General features: G+C 50.2%; 1 protein-coding gene across 5 annotated transcripts in view; it reads right to left on the bottom strand.

Annotated features, from left to right (window-relative positions):
• Positions 1-414: 414 nt before the first annotated feature.
• Positions 415-16,347, bottom strand: part of NCAPD3 (non-SMC condensin II complex subunit D3) — a 60,585-nt gene continuing 44,652 nt past the window's right edge. For 3 of the 5 annotated variants that reach the window (XM_081123373.1, XM_081123377.1, XM_081123375.1), the window contains 11 exons: positions 12,611-12,748; positions 11,879-12,012; positions 11,441-11,640; positions 9,209-9,319; positions 7,123-7,305; positions 6,339-6,505; positions 6,009-6,148; positions 4,960-5,037; positions 1,163-1,237; positions 1,021-1,081; positions 415-936 (listed from right to left, as the gene is read on the bottom strand). In XM_081123373.1, the coding sequence (XP_080979499.1) occupies positions 828-936; positions 1,021-1,081; positions 1,163-1,237; positions 4,960-5,037; positions 6,009-6,148; positions 6,339-6,505; positions 7,123-7,305; positions 9,209-9,319; positions 11,441-11,640; positions 11,879-12,012; positions 12,611-12,748 (1,396 nt within the window). In that variant the 3' untranslated portion in view covers positions 415-827. The remainder of the gene's footprint in view (positions 937-1,020; positions 1,082-1,162; positions 1,238-4,959; positions 5,038-6,008; positions 6,149-6,338; positions 6,506-7,122; positions 7,306-9,208; positions 9,320-11,440; positions 11,641-11,878; positions 12,013-12,610; positions 12,749-16,347) is intronic. The other 2 variants (XM_081123374.1, XM_081123376.1) reach the window with 1 other exon arrangement.

Raw genomic sequence — 16,347 nt, 5'->3', positions numbered from 1 at the left:
GACAGAGGAACTGAACCTTAAAGACAGTCTTTTAAAAAAAAATCCTCACCTGAGGATATTCATTCCACTGCTTTTCAAAGAGAGTGGGAGAGAGAGGGAGAGAGAAACATGGATGTGAGAGAGACACATCGACTGGCTGCCTCCACATGCGCCCTGACCGGGGCCAGGAATGGAGCCTGCAAGGAAGGTACGTGCCCTGGACTGAAATCGAACCCAGGACCCTTTGGTCTGCAGGCTGACGCTCTAACCACTGAGCCAAACCAGCCAGGGCAAAGAAACAACCACAAATCTTTCCTGTTAGGTAAAAGAAAAGAATGACTTTCCCTATTCTTAAATATTTTATGTAAATTAAAATGACTACCAATAAGAGCCCTGTTCTAAAAATAGAAAAATTCTACTGCAATAGACTACTTCAAGGCTGTATTTATGCTTAACCTTTATTACTGTTTTAGAAAGCTGTACACTTTTTAAAAAATGTGCAGTTCATAAATAAGAATAGAAAAATACTATAGTCAATATCTTGTCATTACACACGGGAAACTACTATAAAGAATTCAAATCAGCTGACAGAGGCTGGGTTTACATGAAAGAAGCCAATGCGTTGTGTTCCTTAAGGACCAGAATGCACCTCATCAGAATGGACCCGGTACTTTCAAATGGACTGAAGTTAAAACATTAACTAGCTAAGGCATTTCTCTATTATTTTACAATTTTTTACCACATACTTCAGGACAAGCGCTGGTGTTACACAGCAAAAGTGCCCCTGCTGTCCACATGCAGAACCCCGTCTTTCCGAGCCCCCCTGCCCACACGCCCTGAGCACCGGTTCAGTTAGCTGTTTTCAGGGGGGTCTTTCGTAGCGACCTCCTGCTGGGGACCGGGCTGTCTTTATTTCTGGCGGGAGACTTCACATTCCACTGTGGAGGCTGCGGAGGCCTAGGAGAGGAGAAGACGCACTCATTCTGCAACTAAGAAACAACCGACAAAAGCCACCATAAAAGGAACGCTTGCTCAACTTACGGTTTATCAGGCAATGATAAACATAAAATGTCGTTTCCTTGATTCTGGGCTTCAGTTTTCTCTGAAAAGGAGTCAAACACAAACAAAATCAGACTCCGCAGAACCCCAGATGCCTAATGCACCCCACAGGAAGGGCACTTGCCTCTGCCAGGAAAAGGGGTCCGCGGCGTGCCAATGTAGCTGACTCCCGCCTCAAACGTGACGTCACCGATGGTCTCTGAGTGAAGGGAAAACAGCAGGGTTACAGCAAGTCAAGCCACCTGAGCAAGGTCCGTAACGGAGTCGGTCACAGGGCCACTGTCAGACCAGCAGCCCTATGGGTCAGCCCTCAGTTTACTTGACCTTTTTGTAGGACCTGATGCTGTTGAAGCTTCCACCTTCCTCCGGCGTGGTCCTGACTTCCGTTCTCCGACTACCCCCCTCCTTGGGCTGCTTTGCTGGTGCCTGAGCACCCACCCCATGTCTAGTTACGGCCCATATGCCAGGAACCCCCAACTCCATGTCGGACCGCCCTCCTGAGTCCCAGGTTTCCTGTTGCACCTCCCCGCGTGCTCATCCCATCAGCCCTGTCCACGCCGGCAATGCCACGCAGCGCCAGCCCCCACGCCGCCAGCAGCTGACCCGCTCCTGCCTGCGTACGTCCCCTCCCGCTCTCGCCTTGCCCTTGCTCTCCCTTCCGGCCTCCCCTCCATTCACCCTCAGGAGGCGGAGGGGGGGTGGGGGACACAGTCAGGCTCAGTGTGAATTCTGGCTCTGTCTTCCTAGTTGTGGGAACGGCTCTGGGAACCCCAAGTGTCTTTACCTCTAAAATGGGATACAAATATCAGGATTAAGTGAGATCACTGAGGTTGAGTTGAGTCCTCAGCACAGTACTTGGTCAAGGTAAGTGCTGGAGATGTGTGAGCAACTGCTGTCATTTATTAGCTATGAGACCCTGTGTCACTTAGAGGTAAACTGGTTTGAAGATCTGGTGAGGTTTCTGCCCTGCTGAAGGATCCTAGTGGCTCAGTGGTTAGGGGCCAACAATCCAGCCTCAGTCTGAGCTGGCCTCGGCCCTGCACCTGGCCCAGCCACCTTCACAAAACCCACACAGGCACCGGCACCCGACTGTCACCGTTCTCTAAGCAACCCTGCTGTGTCACACCTGGGTCCACACAGGCCCTCCTGCCCGAAGTGCTCTCCCTGATCCAGCTACACCATCCTGTTCCCTCTTTTGACATCTGGGTGGTGACACTCCTGTGACTTCTTCCTACTTTGTGTCTGTACCATTTTGCATGAGCTGCTGTCACACTGGTCAGAAGGGAGCCTGTGTGGCTGCCAACCGTTCTCAGAACCTGCCGTCCCTTCTGCAAGCACACACATGACGCAGGCTGCACAGTTTTTAGGTCTTCCCCTTACACTACCCTGAGGAGTACCAGCCAGACCTTTCTAGTCTAGGTTTTAAAGTCCATCAGCGCGTCCACAGTGCTGTGCCCGCAGTGCTGAGTGCCCAAGCTACTCCAGCCACTGCCACTCAAACAGCTCAGTTCTGCCCATTCCCATTCCTGGGAGGTCTCTCCTTGTGCCTCACCGAAGCCCCCACCCCACCACACACATTCCTGTTCCTGTCTGGAAGCCTCTGACCTTCACAGCAGCACTGCTGCAGTAGCTCCGAGTCCCCCACACACTTGCAGACCCTGACAATCAAAGGCAGGAGCACCTCTGCTGCCCAAGTGACAGCAGGAAGCACTTGTTAAACCCCTCAAGGATTTTTAAAATCCAGCTCTGAAAATTACTCATTTCCATTTGGCAAAGCCACACCATTAACCCCGAGTACACAGGGTGCCAGGACAGGAGCTGGGCAGCACTTTTCCCATTGGTTTGTAGAGCGGAGACCACCTCCTGACAGTCACCCCACTTAAGAATTGTCAAGAGAGTTTGTATGGATAAACTACAGAGAAAGAGCAATGGAGCTGTCTTAAATGAGTAATTCTCGCAGGAAGGAGAGCTAACAGGAGACCCTTCTCCAAGCCTTTCTTCTTTGCAGAATGAGACCCCCAGGAGTTTACAGCCAAGAGCCCAGAGAAAGCAAGCCTAGGGCACCTGCTCCACACAAAACCTCAGCAGCACTAGTGCAGCAAGTCAGGTCTCACTTGAGGAAAACGCAGCCAGGAGACCACTGGTGCCGAGCGCGCCTCATGGGATGCGCAGAGATAAACTGAGAGGCCATCTCCTCTTTTCTGTCTGAACAGAAGCACCTGGTGCCCCTGGGCCAGGAACAGAACATACAGAAAACTGTTTCGTGTGAAAGAGGTTGACTTTTCACATACATAACATTACACCTGTTCAATACACAGGAACTCAAAATTACTGCTTTTAATGATGAAAGCTGTCATGACTCAGTTGTCAACTGGGGGGAGGTGTATTCATCCATTTATCCCCCTTATAAGGTGGACTTGGGTGAAAATTATCAATCACCTGGCAAATATTCTGAGAGATCACAGCCTCACAGATAATAGGACCAAGACAATAACCAGACATAGTAGGTGCGTAGCTCGACTAACCGAATGGCTCGATATTTCGTGGCTCCACATCATAATATATTCCCAAGATTAGTACCGAAAGAAAAGGCTGTAGAAGCAACACAGGAACCTGCATGAGAAACCTGAGCTCAGGCCAGCTATGCCATTCCGCTAACCACAGACCAACATCGGTCCACACTATCGTGGCCCAGGCACTGGGGGGCAGGGACAGTGGAGAAAATAGCAGCTTAGGAACAGCAAGGACAGACAATTGTTGAGAAGTGTGGTGAGTGCTGCTGAGAATGAGGCACCTAATCCAGTTGGAAGGGTGCCGAGGTGGTACCAGGAAGGGCACGTTCTGGGTTGAGGACATGTCACGTGCAAGCCCTGTGTCAGGGCAGAGCAGGGCTCGCGCAGACACTCGGAGAGGACCGCCTACGGCTGGGGTGCAGGAGGTGGGAGACCAGGTTGGGGGCAGGCGGAGACATGTGCAAACTACACTACAGATTTTGTCGAGAATTTCTTCACACTGTAATTATTTTCTCAAAATTATGGTTTTTATAGGGGACAGTTTGAGACAATAAGAAGCTATAAAACAAAGCAATGGGGAAAATACGCTGCACTTCTAACTCATTTCCCCTTTGAATTAAAAGGAAGGAATAGGACATGACAGAACCACCCAGCAGACATGGGAACACGGGCTCTCCGCACAGCGGACAGGGACTCCTTGAGGTGCAGCTGCCTCTCAAGTCTGTTTGCTCAGGAGTGGAATTCAGCGACATACATCCCACAGCTACAAAGCACGTGGCTGAGCAACTCGACCAACCTGGGGGGTTAGGCAGGAGGGCGGGGTGTTGGGTCTGGAACGGTAAGAACTGTGCTGCCCAGAGCAGTTACACGAGGAACCTGCACCTTGGCCTCCCCGTCTGTGGACGAGGACACCTCCCGGCTGTGGGCAGTGTGACCAGCTCACAGGCAGAGCACCTGGGCGAGCTGTGGGCAGTGCGACCAGCTCACAGGCAGAGCACCTGGGCGAGCTGTGGACAGTGCGACCAGCTCACAGGCAGAGCACCTGGGCGAGCTGTGGGCAGTGCGACCAGCTCACAGGCAGAGCACCTGGGCGAGCTGTGGACAGTGCGACCAGCTCACAGGCAGAGCACCTGGGCGAGCTGTGGGCAGTGCGACCAGCTCACAGGCAGAGCACCTGGGCGAGCCCTAGAAGTTCTGCTGGGGCTCAGTCCAGTTGTCATAAATGATGAATCCTTGTTATAATTATCCCGAAACATTTGGTCTGACACAATGCACTACGGTGCCGCTGAGTGTCAGGAGAGTCCTTAGCCAGTGAGAACTCTGACAACAGGAAGAGTTTTCCTGGGACTTCAGCAGTGACGGCAGGGGAGGGTGAGGAGGAGCCAGCTCACCCACATCAGCTACTTACTCTCAGGGGTGCTGATGGCTCGTCTGGCTACAGGGTCAACAGCTCCACTAGCCTCCTGCTCCAGGCTGTAGGAAGATGCTAGGATACAATGAGAAAGTTCCATCATTCAAACACCCCAAAAATGTCACAGAACAAAGCAACTAATGAGGAACAGCATTTGTAAGCTACACAATAAGGTTAATATCCCATAGAAAATGTTCTTATAAAGAGGTAATTCAGAAAGATGCAAAAGATGACCAACAGGAGAGACAATGTCCACTCTCACTAGGATTCAAAGAAATAAAAATTAAAACCATAGCCATTTTTAGTCTATTAAGCTCAACAAAGAAAACGGGAAATTATAAAACCAGTGTTTCTAAGCAGGAAAACAGACACTCGTGCGCCCTGGCAGGAGCGGAATGTGGCGGGAAGTACAGAGGGCGGAAGTTTTTAAATATTCAGGGCCTCTGAGTGCTGAGAATGAATCGTAAAGATCACGCATGTCTAGGGCTGTCGTACAGGATGTTTATTGTGACGTTATTTCAAACAACTGAAAATGCCTACATATACAAAACAGGGCAGTAATAAATATTGTGGTATTTCCACGTGATGCAATCTGCACAGTGATTGGGAGAAAGTTTGAAAAGTTAAAAAACAGAATGTGCACTAAGATCACAATTTTATAAATAAAACCAAGCACACATGTGTGAAGTGTAGAAAGACTAGAAAGATAAATACTTCACCACTATGGGTGAGTTTTCTATTCCACAATCTTTTCCAAATCTTTTATCACAAATATGTGCCGTTTTATTATCTATAATCCTAAGCCCCCAAAGCCTTTTATTTTAAAAATAGTAAAACAAAGTATTTTAAAAGGAATGAGAGGAGGCTTGCTCTGGGTTTCATCTGTAAATTCACTGAGTGAGATGGACAACCGGTGGTTCTCTGAGCCTCTGGAGCCCCTCAGACTTACCACCACTGAGCTCCTGGAGCCCCAGACCTATCACCACCGAGCCCCTGGAGCCCCTCAAGCTTACCACCACCGAGCCCCTGGAGCCCCTTGGACTTACTGCGACTGTGCGCTCTGTCCAGGCTCTCAGAATTTAAGGTGAAAGGCAGCACTCCTATGCTCCGATTCCGACGCCTGCTATTCGACTCCACGGCTTTCTTGACGGAATTCAGGATCGCAATGGTACTCAGGGACATGGACCTGTGGAGAACATGCCGAGACGTGCAGAAAGCAAGACCCTGAGAACACTGCAGGTACCACCCATTTTTTCTCTCACCCATTTCGACCCTGAACAGGAAGAGCACAGAGTGAAGTATAGTGGAAACAACAGGAACACTCATACTGCAAATGCCCAGGGGCCGGCAAGCTGACTGCTCTGTGGGCTCCACACCTGGCTTTGGGCATGAGCCTCTTCAACTGCCCCGCTTCAGCCGAAAGAGGCAGAGATGCTGCCTGGCCAGTGCTTGACTCGGGTCTCGAGGGCTGGTTCGCACCCCGGGGTACAGAGGCATTTTCTTGGCCATCAGAAGCTGACATTATTTCTAAACCTGGAGCAACCTGTCAGAGAAGATAAGAAAAAAACACACAAAAAGGAATCTCTACAAGCTCTGAGCAAGTCCATGAGTTGACGTTAACGCACGTCGGCCCCAGTAAGCACAGCTCTGTTCTCAGAAACAGCATGAGACTGCCACACGCTACTGTGCATCGCAGAGAAAAAGGGCACATCAGTGTGTCATCTTTTCTAAGGCGGCAGGTCCGCTGGAATCTGTGAGGCGAGCACACCGCACCTGACAGTGAGCAGCAGCTCCCCTAGGACACCCTGCGCTGCAGGAGGTTCTCAGAGGGGCTGCTGGCAGGACAGCAGGCCAAGCAAGCAGCCTCTGGAGACCTAGTTATCTGTGGGCCCCTGTGATCAAAGGTCAGAGAGCCTGTGCCACCTGCTCGCTGGGCATTCGCACATCTCCCCAAAGTATATGGTAAGGACTTTCCAGACAAGTTCGAGTGGCAGGGCCTCGAGGGTAGGGAAGCCTCCGTGATCCAGCTCCCTGCCTGCCACATAACAAGCGCAGCCACGAGCAGCAATCCCAAAGCCTGACTTAGACCAGCCTCTGCTTACGGGTGCGCAGAGAGCAGGTTGCAGAGGAGGGCCAGCCTCAAGGTAGCCGCTCACCTACCTGCAGGGCCTGGGCCCCATCAGCACCTTCCGTCACCCTGTTCGCTTCAGCTTGTCTTGCCAGCTCCTGCTCCTGGGCTAGCTGTTCGCTGTACTTCTTCATGTCGTACTCGAGTTCTGATGCCAGCTGCTTGTCAACTGCAAAGAAGTCCTTGATCTCATCCCGGTAATCCTGCATTACCTCCTGAAACAGACGCAGGCACCGTTAGTGCTTCCTGATGAGTAATAAGCTCTCCACACAACCTGATGAATAAAAATTAGGGAAGGCTTATTTTGCTGAGAGGGCTATTCTATTACAGCAACCAACGAGTTAATTACACAGTGGCTTCCCAGGACACACCAACTGCACTTGGCCACATAAGCAAGGGAGCAGAATGGGAGGCAGTACCAGAGTTCCAATCGCTCAGGAAGCTGACTGTCGCTCTGCCAGTTAACAGGTAATCTCCCAGGTTGCTGATGGGAGACAGGACATGGAGTCGCACAACCTTAGCCTAAAGCTGAACTTCAACGGCACAGAACTGCTCCTGCAGGCCGGCCTTGGGGAGTGATGCATGTGGGTGGTCTGGCTTGGCTCTGGGTCCCCACCAACGCCTTTAGGAATTCACTCAGAGGTTATGTGGGTAGGTGACACACGGCACTGTTGTGGCTAAGACAGGCCTCTGGAGCAAGGGATGGAGCAGTGCCGCCTGAAAGGGGACCCTCTGTCCACACTGGCTTCCTCAGAGGACGGCAGCCGTGGCTCAGTCCCACTGGTGTCCTCTCCTGAAGATGTGACAGGAAACCCTGTCACCATATCATGGTAAGAACATCCTCAGGTCTTAAAGGGGGTTGCTAGGACCAGCCTCTTTGCTAGGAGGAAGAAACCGCCTCGGCTAACAGGGCTGGAGGGAGGAAAAGATGTACCGTGGCCCCAAGTAGTCCTCACAACGGGAAGGAAGTGAACAGACTGCTCCGCCGAGGGGGCGGCACAGGCTGCCGCCGCGAACAGCACCAACGGAAGATGAGGCGGCTGCTCCACCCGGCAGCTTCCCAGTGGCCGTCCCCTGGGTGTGTGCTCAGAATAGGAGAGATTCTCGGTTTCCTCAGGTCTAAGCAGTCTGTTTAGGAGCTAAGCCGTTTTTTCTTTTCTGAGGTTTAATACAGGGCAATACAAATATAAAAGTAACTGGAAGCTCCCATTTTTTTCCAGACAGTGAGCCTATCATTCCCATCTTAACTTCCTTAGGATAAAGAGCTATTTGAAGAAGTATATTCAATGTAATTTTTGTTGTAGCTCTTTTTGAAAAAAATTCTTAGTGGTTTTGTTGTTTTTTAATCCTCCCCCGAGGAGATTTTTTCCATTGCTTTTCAGAGAGAGTGGGAGGGGGAGAGAGAGAGAAACATTGATGTGAGAGAGACACATCGACTGGTTGCCTCCCACGTGCCCTGACCAGGGCCGGGGATCGGGCCTGCAACAGAGGTACATACGTGCCCTTGGCCAGAATTGAACCTGGGACCCTTTAGTCCACAGGCTGACGTTCTAACCACAGAGCCAAGCTGGCCAGGGCTCTTAGCGTGTTTTAATAAAATAGCATAGTGTAAATAGAGAAAGGAAATAAAGCTGCATTTACTTCTGATAGAAGTTTTCCCAGAGCAGTCTGCGGCACCACTCGGTCTGTACTGCAAGGACGCACACCTGGCTGCGCAGACAGGCTTTCCGTGGCCCCCAGAGCCGCTGCTATGGGGCAGCTATGTCCTAACTCGTCAATCAGAGACTTAAATGAAACATGATGACAGTTTCCCCTCACTCCCTCACCAGAATGAACTAAGCTGATGACCTTGCTTTTGACCCCATGGAGAAAGTCCTCAAATGGAACCTGGCTGGCTGGTCAAGGACACATGCTAAGTGGTGGGTCAGCTCCGCACACCCTCAACTGCTCAAAAGAAGGGCCACCTTCTGTGGGACCTGGGCAAACTCCTCGTCTCTCCAGCAGCCAGAGGCCTGGCTGGCTGGTCTATTCTAGACAATGTGACGTGGTCTTGAGGCATTTCCAGTCCTAGTCCTTGACCAAGCAGCCACGGCATGGTGAGGGCCAGCGCGATCGTACCCTGAGGTAGTGCATGAGCTCCCGCAGAGCTGGGACCTTGTTCTTTTCCAGCACAGTCTTCAGGGAGACGATGATGGGAATGACGTTCTCTATGAAATTCCTCTTCTGAACCTGCAGAAACACACAGGCACGTTTCAGACACGTGAGGCCGAGAGACAGACGTTCCCTGATCTCGCTCCTGAGTCTAGCAGACCTAGCTAGACCGCATGCGTCTACCTGTGATTTTTGGTTATGGTCCTGGGAACTGTTAGGACGCATCGCCGCTGTCCTGGAGACGTTGTGAGCGTTACGTCAAAACCAGGGAAGGTGGCAACGCAGGCTACAGATAAACAGTATTCTTATTTTCTAAACAAGAAAAAGGAACTAGAAATATGTTGGGTAACTTGATGAAAAGTTCCAAACCTCCACACAAACCCACCTTGGACCCTGGCTCCACATTCACCCCTCCGTCTAAACCCTCCCTTCAGGATGGGTGGATGCCCAGAGACATGCTTATTCCTGTTGGTGACACGACACTGGTCCCAAATGGCCAACCGTGAAGGCGGTCAGCTGTCTGTCAATCTCTCACTCTGTAACTTTGTATCTATTAAGAAAGTGCTGTGCATTCACATAGTCATGACTGGACCAAGGCTTCATATTCTTTACCGTGAATGATCACTAACTACAAATGCTTTGCATTCATCTCGTATAATTAAAAAGAATTCATTGTAGTGGCACACATGTAAGATTCATCATTCTGAATCTGAAAAGCAGTCTTTCTTATTTAAAGTCATGAGTATACATTTCTTGCTTGTAAAACACTCATTTCTAAAAAGCCTTATCAGAGTTGCTGAAACAGGAGGGCAACAGTAGAGAAATAAACAATTTAATAAATACAAGTCTAAGCAGATGGTATCTGTAGTGGCTTAAGTGCATTCATTCAGCAAATATTTTCAAACATCTCTGTACCAGACACAAAGCTAACCTCTGGGGATACAGAAAGAAAGCCAGCAATTCTTGTCTTCAAGTCACCTTGGACCAGACCAGAGTCTGTGTTTTGACGTGTGCCCTGCTGTGCCATGTAGCAGGGTGTCAAGGAACTTATGGAAGAGGGATGCCTGGGAAGGAAGGGGTAAATAGGAGTGTAAGTATAGAAAGGGGTAAATATTTGAAAAGATGATACTTAGGATGTGGAGGAATTAAATGTGGAAAAAGGCAGACAGGGTGGGAACGGGCACTGCAGACAGAAGCAGCAGCATGTGAAGGCCGAGGCAGGAGGCACCTCCCGTCAGAGGGATGGAGAGTTCTCTTGGAACAGAGATCTTGCAGCAGGGAGCATGCAGAGAGGGAAGGGGGGAGTGGCAGAGCACACATAAGTTTTATATGCCTTGAAGAATCAGGATTTTGTTCTGAAGACGACAGGAAGCCACCAACCTACTTATTAAAGATGCCGTTAGTGAGGTGTAACTTACACACAATAAAATTGGCCATGTTAAGTGACCACTTCAATGAGCTGGCAGAAGTACATACGAGTGACCAGCACTACAATCTAGGTCATCACCCACAGTCCACGGCCCCAAAAGCTCCCTGCTGCCCCTGCAGCCAGTCTGCCTCTCGCCTGTTTTAAGCAGGAGATTAAAATGATCAAATGTGCTCTGACAGCAAGGGGGTGCACAGTCCGGAACAGAAAGAAACTGGAGACAGAAGGATGTTGGGAAACTGGCAGAAGAGGTGCAGGCCACGCAAACACAGAGCCAGAAGTGCTGTGAGAGAGACGGACCTGTAAGCTGAAATGGACACGTGGAGCGAGACAGCCCCATTCTGGGGGTCCAGAAGTCTTTAGGGCTCAGGGGGAAACAGGAATCAGCGATCCCGGCTGGGAACAAGAGCCTGGGCTGGAGAGAACCACCACAATCAGCTGCCCCTAAGTGATTCAAATCCAATTCGGCCGAAGGAAACAGGACCTGGCCTGCCAGACTCAGGCATGGGGTGCTGGCAGGCCCTTCTCTACAACAAAGGCTGTAGGAAAGGAGAGTGACGAAGAGAGGAAGAGGGCTGCAGTTCAGTTTGGACAGAAATCTGAGAGGCAGTGGGACATCCAGGCCGGCAAATAGACTGGGCTCACATTCACGAGACGGTGGCACACAATCACCACCTGGGAGAACTCAGGCCACTGCTGAGAATGAGATCGGGGTCTTGGCCAGGCCACCAGTACTGAGGGTGCAACCAAGCCTCCCTAGAGAGCACACTCACCTGTGAGATGAGCTTCTTCTGAGCTTCCTGCATGACGACATCTGCCAGGGCCATGTCATCTTCTTCCAGGAGAAGGTCCTTGTCTGGTTTTGATCTCATGGCCAGAAGCTTGATTTCCTTTGAGCTGAGGACCTCGAAGGTATCTGAGAGGAGCTCGCTGGCTTCCATGTCCAGGGGCAGGACGCCATCTGCGAAGCACGCTGAGAGAGAGCACAGAGACGGGCTCTGAGAGTTAGTGGCTCAGAAGGGAGGTGGCGTCACAGCCAGGGGAGCACGTCCGGCTGCCAAGGGTCTACATGGGCACAGGTGGTGTCCAAGAAGGACAAAAAGGGGTCTTCCTATAGGGCCAGGGTCCCATTTGCTCCAGATCCGCTAGACCATTAGCAACACAGCATTTCACTTCTAAATGGACATTTTATCCCAACACAACATGCCTACCCAGAATACTCAGGCAGATTTTGGACGTGATATTGAATCGCTGCTCGTCTGTGAAGTGCTCTAGAAGAAACTTGTAGATTTTCATTCGTTTCTCCTTGTTTGTCTTTCCCTTCAGTGAAAAAAGACGCTTCTCTCTGTGGCAAACAGGATAATTTCACCACACCACATGGGCAAGGAGACAGCATCGCACAGCCACCAGCCAGTGCGCAGCACAGCATGTCCCCAGGACCACTGGCTCCAGTGAGGTTTCTTGCATGGCCCTGCCAAGATGAGCAACAGCCCCACAGGAGGATGTGGGCTGGGGCCTGGAATTCTGCACTCTCACCGGGCTCCCCACTCTCATCCGGCTCTCCCCTCTCACCCAGCTCTGCTCTCAGCCAGCTTTCGTTCTCACCGGGCTCTCCCGCTCTCACCGGGCTCTCCCGCTCTCACCTGGCTCTCCCGCTCTCACCCGGCTCTCCCGCTCTCATCCGGCTCTCCCGCTCTCACCGAGCTCTCCCCTCTCACCTGGCTCTCCTCTCACCGGGCTCTCCACTCTCACCCGGCTCTCCCGCTCTCACCCAGCTCCCGGCTCTCACCCGGCTCTCCCACTCTCACCCAGCTCCCCGCTCTCACCCGGCTCTCTGCCCTCACCCAGCTCTCCCGCTCTCACCTGGCTCTCCCACCCTCACCCAGCTCCCCGCTCTCACCCGGCTCTCTGCCCTCACCCAGCGCTCCCTAGGTCTCACTGACCTCTCCGACTGGGAGAACTTGTTGTACTTCTCGTGCTTCTCATAGTTATTAAAGTGGAAAATACACTCAATGAAGTGCTGGAAGAACATGACAGGATTCCTCTTCAGAAGCAGATGAGCGAGGCAAAACTCCCCAAAACTGCAAAAGAAGGAGACCCATTGGCTATCTGTGGACAGCCACTAAAATTACACCAAGAACTCTGCAAAGCAGAGGGGAACTGTGAATTAGGGTAATAGATACCAAATCTATCCCAATGAACAGCTGCATTCGCATCAAAAACAAGACCCGACTTTAGCTTCGTTTGTCAATCCTACCCACCAGCTTCCTTTCTGACTCCAGGGCCAGCATAGAGGTTTCTCTACCCAGTCTCCTCTCAGAATTCTAACAAGGTGTCATTAGTCAGCCTCACTTCAAACTGGGAAACACAACCAACCGGTCCCAAGCGCTTCTTCAGGGCAGAGGCCCGTGGTCCTTAAGGCCGATGCAATGAGAATGACCGCCTGGAAATGAACTTCGCCCCCTACCTGAAGTCTGTTGCCCACAATAATGAACAAAACCAGTTTTAGTAACTGCTACTTTTTCAGGAACTGTGATTAATTACAAGAGCTTCATAGTTTGCGTCAGCAGGGCAGGTACCTTCCACAGACGGCAACTGACTATTGCCGAGCTCTGGACCCTCAACCCACCCTAGGCCCTCTCCTCCTCCTGTGCTCAGGCATGGAAGAGGCACCTAGCACACACAGTGCGACACAGTGGGGCGCCGATGTCACGAGCACCATGCCAATCTGAAGGGCAAAACCAACTGTCTCCCAGGCCAGGCTGTTAACTGCAGGCTCCCTGACAGCTGTTTCATCATGGCAGCAGGTGAGACCACGCCAGGCACTGCTTTCTGCTCAAGGGTCACCTAAGGTGGTGCAGGGCTGGCTTTGATCCACTCACACTGTCCACATCAACATTTCCATTTCATTTCAGAGTTAAATGCAATCTCCACCTACACAGCAGCACCAGTCAGTTCCCACCTGGAGAGGAGTGGGGACAAGTACCAGCCAAACATTTCACTCCTGGCTGCAGAGCAGAGTGCAGGAGGACGGCCACAGGTGTGCCCTCCCTGCTGTCTCTCCTGTGTCATTCCTGGTGGCAGTGTGCAGGATGACTGTCACAGGTGTGCCTCCCCTGCTGCTTCTCCTGAGGCTCACATCCATGTCAGATTGTAGTCACAGTACACATCAAAGTTCAGAAGGTAGTTCAAAAACCATGAGGTTGAAATAAGCTTAGATAAAAATACTGCTGCTAATCATGACACTCTATTAACCTAGGAAATAAGGGAGCAGCCTGACCTAATTATGAAAGAAAACAAATACACCCTATTTAATACAGGGAACCCCTCAGGAGAAGTGCACTAAGGCAGTTAGCAGCACCTGCTTGGCCTGAGAGCTGTCAGTATATTCTACACACACCATGTTTTTAGTAGCCCAGGTTAGAAAGGAGAGAGGGTCACCTCATGAAGTTCTTGTTAAACAGGGTTACTTCAGTAAACCATCGTGACAAAGAATGGAGAAAACCACTCAACAGGCATAAAGCATCCCCCAAAGGAGCTACCAGACTTTACCTTCTGCAGTACTTATCATGGCTAACCTCCCACGCACAGCATTTCTCACAGCTCCCTGAGTTCTCTTCTGAGATCTGAAGTCATTCATATGAAAATGTATAATCAGATGGAATCCACTAATTCTTCTGCAAGAAGAGGGGTTGCTCAGAGCTTGAGTTCACTGTCAAATGCTCATCTACTTAGAGTCGGGGTCAAGAACACACGCAGGCAGAATTAACTAAGCAGCAGGATACTTGGGTCTGCTCCCTAGTGAATTAACAGGCTACACAAATAAAGTCAGTGCTAACATAAATTACACCCGGGGCTGAAAGCAGACCCAGAGAGCTCTCTGCATCACCAGAAGCCAGAAACCACAGTCCGTGGGTCCAAGCAGCACTAACCCTGCTGCTGCCTCAACCAGGACCCACAGAGCCAAGATCCAGCTGTGATTGGATTAAGATTCACAGATCCTACTCACTCAATAAAAGGAGGAAGAGGAGCTATTTTTTTGTTTCACTGCTGAAAAGTTAAAAGGAGTTAGCACTTTAAGAGATGCCTCCCGAAGCATTCCCTTCGAGTGACTGAAGGCGGCACTGTTCAGTACCTGGAACAGACTCCAACAGTTCTAAAGAAATCTGACTAAGTTAAGACTCACCAACCTCTCTCATTGCTCCTTATCCCCCAGGACAACAAGCAGAAATCATACATCATCACACCACCAATTCAGGGATATTGTCCAGAGTTTACCCAGCATTAATTAAAAGGAAGACCAGTGAAATCTAAGCAATAATCTCGTGGAAAGAAATTATTCCTCTCTTACTATGAATCTAAATCCAGTTTTCAAACAGCCCCATGAGGCCACAGGGGAAGAGCGGCGTGTTCACATTCATTTTTAGATGTTGCAGGAAACATAAAACCCGACTTCTTTCAGGTGCATCCCAGGTTCTATTCCAAAGGGGGTCCCTGCTGAATGAAGGTTGCTGCCAGTGCGCACGGATTCCTAACCTTCTCTATCTCAACTAGGACTGGGCTCAGACCCTCTATACCAGGACCTCACCTGAAACCTGAAGCAAGTGATTTCCTGTACCTGTCACCCTTGGTTGCACCCAGCCCCAGCCCTCCTCACCTCCATCACGCCCCTACATCTATCATGCTGTGCTGACTTCCTCTTGATCTCACTTCTCAAGTCTCCTTCCCAGCCTATACTGAGTCTCAGCTCCGAGCTCTGCGCTCTACTTACTCTTGATAGATGTGAGCTGACTTTCCACCAAGGACACTGGTTCCCTCACAGCCCTCAAACCAGAATCTCCTGGATCATAGGTCAATGCTCAACCACTGAGCCACGCCGGCCAGGCAACGACTTCCTTTTCTCCCAAACCAAGCAATCTCTGTCTCTACTTCCTTTTCTGTCTCAATGGTCCATTCTTTTAGTCACTTTTTTGCCTTGAATCTCTCTGGCCCCTGCCTCCTAATGCTTCTGCAACATTTACCCAGTTAAATGGAAACAATCCACTGATTATCTGGCTGTCACCCTGCGACTTCAGTACTACATAGCTATCTCCTATTGGGCAGAGGAAAAACTATATCATACAATTCTGTAGCCCCCACATTTTGGGTTTATCACCATATGACCAATTAAAAATGTCATGCAAATTTGCTCATGGCAGAATCTTCAGGAAATCCATTTGGACCAAAAATAAATTCCATAGGCTCTGCCATTATAGTCTTTTTGGTAGATCAGTATTAGCAGATACATGTGGAATAAGTGATGTGTCTAATGTAAGCATACAGGCCTGACCGATGGCCTAAAACCGGGGAACAGACTCATTTAAATGACAGCAAATCTGAAAATCATGGTCCACATTTGAACCATGGTTTAAACAAACCCAGAATCACATAAAATGGAAAGATTTAAGGGGGAAATATTAAAATGTTATGAGGCACCGATACTCTTACTATAGTGTAAATATCTATCTGTCCTTCTAATTTCTTTGATTCATGCTCTGATCACCTGTACAAGTTCTGTGTACATTTTACATACTAATCAATGATCTTTTTAGTTTATATGTACAGGAGCTGACAAAAGTGGGAAAAACAGAACTGCAAGTTAAATAGCCAATTCACCTCCCAGGTTCATCATTTGAGAGCC

The sequence above is a fragment of the Miniopterus schreibersii genome (genome assembly GCF_964146895.1).
Source record: "Miniopterus schreibersii genome assembly, chromosome: 20".
Taxonomy (NCBI): Eukaryota; Metazoa; Chordata; class Mammalia; order Chiroptera; family Miniopteridae; genus Miniopterus; species Miniopterus schreibersii.
The sequence above is the reverse complement of the archived record's forward strand: the minus strand, read 5'-3'. Positions and strand labels throughout refer to the sequence as shown.